The following is an 8,802-nucleotide window of genomic DNA, read 5'->3' on the forward strand; positions in this document are numbered from 1 at the left end:
ACTGATAATTTGAAAGCATACTAATTTTGTCCAGGCTTCCTGTCTCTGTACTGAGCCATAGCACTTGGGTCCAACTCTGAAAGCTTGGTGTTGGACTGCGTATATGGGAAAGGCAGAGAAAATTAAAGGGGCAATTTTGAAAGTTCATGATAGCCCATTTGGCTGTGGAAAGCAGCGCCATGACGTCCGTATCTGTACACTTTGTGCTCTGACATTGTGGAAGATGCCTTGTGGCATGCAACTCTTCCACAGTTCCCACGCTGCAGCATCCAGCACACATGATAAGATTGCGTGTTTCTCTGATATTGGCTCTTCTGTTTAACGTTAAATTGCAAATTCCTGATCTATGTTGTTTCATATCTGCTAATCTCAACAAAACTGGGATTAACTTCTCTAGAATATTAATGCAGTTGAGGGCATGTGAATTCGACTGGAGCACAGAACGTCTGGACAAATGCTGAGCTTATGGGAACTGTTCCTTCCACTGAATGTGGTATGCAGACGGAGAACAGGGCACAGCATGCAGCAGCTCTGGGAGCTTCTTGCATCAGGGCAGTGATGGCTGATGTTGCAGGTGTGGGGGCCTCTCTCTGCTCTGCTAAAACAGAGAACTTCAATATTTCTTTCCACTGCTGCTGTTCTGCAATCATCTGAAGGTTTCCCTTCTTCATTCTCTATGACCTTTCCATTTTCAGATCTGGAGCATGGCTTGTAACTAGACAGTGAGGTGGGGAAGAGTTGTCCCTTACTAGTGTTGTGGGCAGAGTTTCTCTGAACGTGGAGCATTCAGAAGAAAAGGAGTGTAAGATAGCAAGCCAAGGGCAGAGACTTCTTGTTGTCTGTCTCTTGCTTGAAAGAAGAGTGACAGTTTCCACATCTGGTGTGATCTCTGACTGAAACTGTGTACCCTTACACAAGTGGTTTCACCTGCAAAATGGACTGTCCACTCTCCTGTCTAGTACACAGATTCTCAGAACAAAGGAATTATTCCCAGTGTGGACGTGTGCACTATTGACAATTCTGATGTTCATGATACGTAGTTCGTAGAATCATAGAATGGCCTGGGTTGAAAAGCACCGCAATGATCATCGAGTTTCAACCCCCCTGTTATGTGCAGGGTCGCCAGCCACTAGACCAGGATGTCCAGAGTCACATCCAGCCTGGAAGTTGATCTTCTGCAAGTTGCAAAATACATGTACAGCTTGAGCCCCCACTGATCTTGCCGTGGCATTAAGGTTACTGTTATTCCAGCATCATAAACTCTTGTGATATTGACCCAGTGCATTCAGGCAGGTTAGATTGGGTGCTGTGCTGCTTTTCTGATGGTTAAATTTGCCTATTGTATCTACCATAACTGTTTGTCTGTTGAAAGGCAAACAAGGTTTCCTATTGTCAGAATCTAGATGTCAGGGACATTCAAAGAAGGGGCGGGAGGGAAAAACTGTTCTACCACTAACTAGGTATGTAACCTAGGGCAAAATATTAATCGTCTACCAAATGGGAATAAATCCTCAGATACAGCACAGGAGGGGCTGTGAAGATTAATTAGTGTTTTGTATGGGGCTTTGAAGATGTAAATCACTGTGTAAGGGCTTAGCAGTATTATCAACAGCAAAATGGATCAATCAGATGTGATTCTGAGCAATGTAAAGGAATGCTTTAGCTATCGCCTCATCACAAGAAAAGAAAAAAAAAAAAAACAAGAAGAAGGAAACAAAACAAAAATCCCTGAATGTTTCCCCACAAAGTTAAAAAAGAAAAGTGCTACCCCCCGGGAGTGAGGTTCTGTCCTATGTCGTGTGAGCCCTGCTGCTGTGGGGAATTCTGGAGCAGGGCATTTCATGCAGATATGTGCTTACTGTACAAAAAAAAAAAAAAAAAAAAGTAGTATGCAGAATTGCATCAGAAATCTAATTAAGCTCTGTGGTGGTATAAATAGTTTCCTTTTCTCATGCAAAGCTCTGCGGGGACTTTGCTGTTCTGATTATCTTTCTACCTCCTTTGGAGGAATGAGTATATGATGACTTTATTAGAAGTGAATCCCTCTAATGTCTGTATGGTTTTGTTTTACAGCAGTTGATAGCTGCCTTGTGAGCTCTGCTCGCCAGCCACACGTGAACCAAGATAGGATACATTTAGGAGAAAAACTAGGAGAGGTACTGAGAAATGCCTAAAACAGTGTTTCAGCTGTCTCCTGCTTTCTTTTAAGCTGACAGGCATAGTGGAAATTGTGATAGAGTTGTAACTTGAAGGCATTCTTAATTAAACACAATCTTTTGGGGCACGGTATAAACATTTGCCCTTGCAAATGGGCACAATGAGGAAAGGCTCTGTATTCAGCTGGCAAATGAAATCTCAGTCAAAAATCAGCAAGATTCTTTGTGAGTGTTAATGACCTCTGTTTAACCTTTAGAAAATGTAATTCCCAGTCCAGATTGTGTCAAGCTGTGGCTGACACTTGTTCAGGCTGCTGAACGTGTGGAGAGTGGTGTGAGCAGCGGTGGCTGCCAGCAGCTGGAGCCATGGAATAGGTGCTGCAGGAAACCTGTGTGGCTGTGTGCCCATGCTGTCTCTGGCTCTTGGCTGTATATTGATACATCTTCAAGTTAATCCAATTGTTTTTTTTTAAAAGGAAAGCTGTATTTCCGAAAACGAATAGAAAGACCTGAGTGGCAATTGTCATCTCAGTTCCTTTCATCTCTCTTGTCCCCGGGGCTTAAAATTCAGCTAGCTAAATGCTCACTGTACTAGTTAGGCTCCACTTATGAGCCAAAATTGCAGCTATCAGAAGGCTTGCTGTCAGTGGATTGCTACTTTGCCTGTCTCTGAAGGAGGAATGTGTTGACTGCTTTCATGCAATACAAGGGGTTTTTTTTTAAAGGTATTTGAATAGGCTAAACTCACTGGCCAGGTACACCATTCCATCCTGTCCAATTTCTGTCAGAGGCTGCAGCAGGTGCTTGAAGGGCTTCATCCTGCTTAAACCAGTAGCAGTGAATAGATGTCATGCGCAGATGAAACTTTTCTGGTACAAACAGAGCATGCCGAGGATGCCTAAGCAGCGCTTAGGAGCACAGTCAGCGTGCCTAGATGCAATGTAATACGTTTAATCTGAGACATTCGGAACATGTGCTGAGGGACTGCATGGGCAGGAACACCCTGATAGCAGCTGAGCCTCACGCGTGCTATGAAGAAACATACCATTTTGCATTAGCTGAACACGTTCCTGCAGCGCTGTTGTCATACACAATGTGACTTCTTGTGATCAGTGTGGGAACCGGGACACCAGGGCTCTATTTCCAGATCTGCCTCTCATTCTCCAGGCAGAAACGTGGGCAGGTCCCTTAACCTTTCATCTGCCTGCCCATCTGTAAAATGTAACGTGTCTTACAGAGCTGCAGATCTGTACGGTGTGTGTCATGTACCCGACAGAACCGCAAAGTTCACTTTCTCTTTAAAGCCCTCTGAAAAATGCTCCCTGAAAAAAAATAGTCTTCAGGTACTGTGCAAGCCTTTACAGTGCTAAGTACTTCAAGTACCTGACTCTCTTGGGATTAAATTATAGAGCAATTTTTAAACTGTAATTAGAAAAATAAGTTTCACTCTTCCAATCACCAAGGTAAGGTATTGTTAAGAAATTGGTTATGAGTCAAAGCAGCTGTGCCTTTTCTGTTTGAATTAGCCACCTCAGACAGGGAGTGTGAGCATGCTTCTGAGCAGGCTGGGGAGGAAAGTAGCTGGTAGTATTTCTTCTGACACTAAGGGAGATGCCATTATTCATAGGTGGTTAGGCAGAGCTGTGACCCCCCCTTTCCTCTCCTTCTGCAATACATGAATTAATTTTAAAATGCTGTTATTTTTATCTTTGAGCATCTGAATTAGTGGGTCAGCTCACACCTCAGAGCTCTTGTTCCATGTACTCTGAAGACTTAGGTATCTCTGCAGTACTAACACTTAGTGCTAATTTTATAGCTTTGTTTGCAGGCATAGCTAGCTACTGCTCGAGTTTAGAAAGAGAAAAGCTGAAAATAGGAAAAATTGAACAGTGATATCAGTGTACTGCACAGCAACAGATGAGCCCAGTTGCTTCTGTGGGCTTTGTTCTACCAGGTGTTGCATTCTCCATGTCCACAAGTAAATAAGTTGTACTCCCTCTATTTATGTCAGATTCCACTTCCTTTAAGAGCAGAAATGCTCCTTATGCCCACCTACATTGACAGATTGCCAAGCAGTTTGCCTTTGTAGTCTTCTGTAACAAATTCATCCTACTGGAGTAGTGTGGTAGAGGGCTTCAGCAGACAGATGCATTAGCTCGGGAGTATCCTTATTTTGTTAACTATTGGAGACAGTCACCCAGAGTGACAAACCCTGTGGTCCTTTGGATAATTACTCTCAGGAGTGATTTTCAGTGTGTATTTGTGGGATTGATAGGGGTTTGGAACTCTGGAAACATCACTTTGGGTAGGAGTAGAAAAGGTTTGTGGGAATAGCTTGTTACTGGAAGGGAACGGAGTGTTGCTTCTCCGTACTGTCAGGCACAGAATCTGTGTGTCTTTATCCAGAAGTGGATGGACCCTTTTGGGATTACTTCCTGCCTCGTAATGGATTCTGACCCAGGGACAGCTGAGGTAGCTTAGTAGACCCCTTAGAGAACAAATTGCCAGGTCTTACACCTACCTACTCTACACACTGTCTGTTTCTGGAACCAGTTAGCTCAGTTTTCTGGATTTTGTCATCAGTACTCTGTGAGTTTTTTCCTTTATGACTTAGGAGATCAGAATGTAGTTTTGAGCATAAAATAAGTGGAATTGCTTTCTCTGGATGGAGAATAAGATATGCAGTCATGTGACTTACTGCTCCTGCAGGAGCTCAGGTTATGCTTAAAACCCTCAGAGTCTGAAAAAGGTGTCACCAGAACAGGATTTCTTTCAGTCTAGATTTTATTCAGCTGTTGGATAAGTAATGGAGCTTGACCACGACAGCGAGCTGGAATTTCTGGTGACCTCAGGTTTGGGTTTAGGACACTTGTTGTTTTGGATAAGTGCCCAGGTATGTAACTTGAATGTCCACTAAATGGAAGTTAGCTTATTTTACTTGCATGGAGAACTAGTGTGGTCTGCCTTGGCAGCATGGTGAAGAACATGTGTGGGAGTCACCAGACAGTAGAAATAGGCTGTTATGTGATCTGTGCTGTAGTTCAGCACAAGGCACGCTGCTCAAAAAGCTTTGCTCTGATCCAGTCAGCCAAAATTGAAACCTGAAGAGAGTGGGAAGGGGAGGACAACTCCCTAACTCCCACAGTAGAGGTGCTTCTTGCTCAATTGAATGGCAAAGCTGACTTCTGGCCTTTGATGGTCTGTCTTTCTGGTATTTCCAGCACGGCTGTGTCTCAGTCCTTGTAATCTGAAGACTTCTGACTTCCCAATTCCTGCTATGGCATCAGCTCTGGTCTATTCTCTGAGCAGGCATGTGCCTTAACTGGCAATTCAGCCATAACATGTAGTAATTAAGGGGATGGGAATAGCAGGAGATGCTGCAGTGTGCGCTGTGTGCATGGACTCCTCTTGTGAAGCATATGTTTGTAGTGTTAAGGAGTATCAGCTGGGGATCCTGGCTGATTTGCAGTTCCAGCGCTCCTGCATGGGCCAGCTTATAGCAAGAGATCTGTCAAGAGCACAGTACCTGCTGTTCCAGGGCTTGTGTAGGTAGGGTGGGCTGGCACGCCTCTCAACCAGGTTGCACATCTTGGCTTTCTCAGGCTTCCTGTCTGGCCTGACCAGATGGTTGGTAATGAAGTGCTTATGACTATGTCCCCAGAAGGAAGCAGCAGCGACTGAATTCAAAACCATGCCTCTCAAACCTTCCACTTACTCCTGCTCAAGATTGATCTTCCAGTATTACCTGGCATTCATGTTTTTCACACTGAAGTTTCCAGTCCTTCCAATCCTTCCGTATTCTGTTCTCGGTCTTGCTTGTGCTGGTCAGTCTGGTTCCTCGCTCATGCACCAACCACGTCCTCGACAGGATTTCTTTGCTGCAGTCATTGGCCGTGCTCTGCACAGTCGGTGTTCTTGCACAATCCTCTGGGCTCTGCTCCAAATTCTCATGTGATTACTGGTGTCTCCGTGGTCTCGCTAATGCTCTAATCAAGGAGCTATGTAATTGCTGCATGTATGGTTGATATAGCAGGCTTACCACATTCCTAGCAGAAAAGGACTTATTCTGCTTGTGAGAATTAAGCTTGCCCTTAATATCTGCTGTGTTTCTACAGCAGGGCAGTATGTCAGCAGGCTTGCTTAAAGAAATTAGGCATACTCTGTGGTGGAGGAAGTCAATGGTATTTGATGCAAATACCACTGAGACAGAGAAGAAAGGGAGTAAGCTGTCACCGACTGACTGCATAAATGTTAACAGCTTTAGCTATCTTGTTTTTTTCCGCAAAAAATAACATCTACAGCAGCATGGTGTTGTCTGTGCTGAATATCCCAGCTCCCATACTGGAGACACGATCTCTATCCCACAGTCCCAGGTGCTTTGTCTTCCTAGTCAGCGTGGCATTTTGTTTTTTTGTTGTGTTTTAACTTCAGCCTACATCTTAGCCTTGTTGACATTTGTGTTGATTTCTTTGGTGCCAGGAGAGCTCATGGTTTTCTCCTCCTCTAATCAGCACTGCGATAGCTTTGTGGAGCTGGGAGTGAGATTTATCTCTTTAATAAGAATCGTCAGGATCCCACTGTGGAATGATTCTGGCAGTTTATGATTACAGATTGTTTTCCCCAGACGGTCTGGTTAAGGTTTGTAGCAAAAGGAGAATGGTGAAAAACAGAACTGGGCATGGATGTTCCAGCTGTGGGGTTTAATCTCCTACACGGGCTATTTTTTTCTGAGAGTTTCTTTCAAGTGGCCAAGAAGGTGATGATCAGATTCAGAGGTGATCTTCAGCAGCCAGGGCATCTGACAGTGCTCCCCTCAGAGCTCAGTACAACCAGATTGTGAAGGGAAGCCTGAGGGAGAGTAGACAAAGACCTTAAGAGATGTTGCTCGAAAGATATCTGTTGAGGAGAGCAGGAGCCTACACACTGGACTTCTTGACAGAGTGCACTGCATTTGTTTGACATTTCAATGAAAGTTACAGAAATGAAATATTGGGTTTCCTCTGGAGCAAAGCCTGTCATCTGTCCCAGCACGCGTCTTGTTATTCAGCAACCCAGAGCATGCGTTTTCTTGGTGTTTTAGTCTGCCTGATGCACCAAAGTTGCTTTTGCTACTCTTTGCAGGTGAAGGTCCAGAATATGGGGCCAGTGGGGAGGACGCCGTGAGCAGGATACAAAGGCTGATGGCAGAAGGAGGCATGACTGCCGTGGTCCAGCGGGAGCAGAGCACCACCATGGCGTCCATGGGTGGCTTTGGCAACAACATCATCGTGAGTCACCGGATCCACCGCAGCTCTCAGACTGGTGCGGAGTCCACTGGAGCTGAGGGCACATCAGCACATCAGTCCACCTCGCAGCAGCTGGCAGCTGAGCTGGAGGGACAGATCCTTTCAGAGTCTGTGCAGCTGTCAGAGCATGGCCTGAGCCCGCGGACATCCTCTGGTGGGAGTGAAGGACGAGGCACTGGTGATCTGGACCTGCCGGAGCAGGCCCGGTCCTCCATGGACACTGAGGGACCAATCGAATACAGTGACCTAACTAATAATAACCATCTTCCTGACAGTACCAACTTCTATAGTAATGACAGCACCAGTGGGGAGTCGCGGAACAGGTAGAGATGAGTTGTGTGTTGGTGCTACCCTTGTACTGCTCAGCAGAGACCTGTACCTCACAGCTGGCCAGAAGCTGGACGAGTAGGAACGTGTGGCTCCGACAGGATGTTGGTAGTTCAGAGGGTTTCTATGTCCTGGGTGAGTGGCAACGGGCAAGAACTGCAAGGAAGCCATGGGCATACTATCTTAACTTCCAACATTCCCGCTGCTGAATAATAACAGGAATATAAACAATACTGGCTGCACCCCATGCAGATTTTGAAGTCATGTGGGATCCGCTGAGCTCAACCCTGCAGTTTGGTCAGTGCCATTCTTTGTAATGCTTCTTCCCTTTCCTCTTTCCTGCCCTTTTATGCATAGGGGCTGATCAGCAGAGTGAAGGGAAACGGGCCTGCAGCATCCTTCTGGAGACTGGCAGCCCTCCTGTGCAAACCTGGGCATGATGCTCCAGCGCGGCTGCTGGAGCAGAGGAGTCTTCCAGGACACAGTCCTGTGCTGTGGTCTTTTCTGGGAAGAGCTGGGATTCATCAAAACCTGCATGGCTCAGGAACTGCTTACAAGTGGGGATCTTTCCTCCTTAGAATTAGGTTAGTACTTGTCAGGAACCTAAGCAGAGCTGCTATATAGATGAGTAGAGGGACAGAGGCTGCTGCTCTCCAGTCAGGATGCAGTTCACGCAAGGATATTCTAAGCTGTGCCAACATTGACATGAATGAGCCATCCCAGTGGTTTCATGGTGCCAGGACTGAGCTGCACCTCCTTGGCAGGAGGCAGGAAACGTCTTTGAGCTCCAGGCCAGGGTGTGAGGTATGGGTCTGTGATGTAAGGTGTTGCATGTGAAATCTTGACCTTGTACATGTAGTTTCTAGTGGAGAAATCAAGGCTCTGATATTCTGTTTTTAGTCTCAAATGTGATTTTCCTTTTCGTTTGTAACTCTCCATCCCTAGCAGGTTTGTGGAGGAAGGACGGGGAGAGAGTGAGTGCTAACGAGGGAAACACCAAAGATCAATGTCATTAAAATATGACAAACCCTTGC

At 45.6% G+C, this 8,802-nt stretch overlaps 1 protein-coding gene across 8 annotated transcripts in view; it reads left to right on the forward strand.

Moving 5' to 3' along the window:
- The window catches only part of AMBRA1 (autophagy and beclin 1 regulator 1), a 126,160-nt gene extending 117,360 nt beyond the window's left edge, over positions 1 to 8,800 (forward strand). For all 8 annotated transcript variants that reach the window (XM_046942520.1, XM_046942522.1, XM_004941601.5 and 5 more), the window contains one exon: positions 7,278 to 8,800. In XM_046942520.1, the coding sequence (XP_046798476.1) occupies positions 7,278 to 7,768 (491 nt within the window). In that variant the 3' untranslated portion in view covers positions 7,769 to 8,800. The remainder of the gene's footprint in view (positions 1 to 7,277) is intronic.
- Positions 8,801 to 8,802: the final 2 nt, after the last annotated feature.

This window comes from Gallus gallus, chromosome 5 (genome assembly GCF_016699485.2).
Source record: "Gallus gallus isolate bGalGal1 chromosome 5, bGalGal1.mat.broiler.GRCg7b, whole genome shotgun sequence".
In the NCBI taxonomy this organism is placed as follows: domain Eukaryota; kingdom Metazoa; phylum Chordata; class Aves; order Galliformes; family Phasianidae; genus Gallus; species Gallus gallus.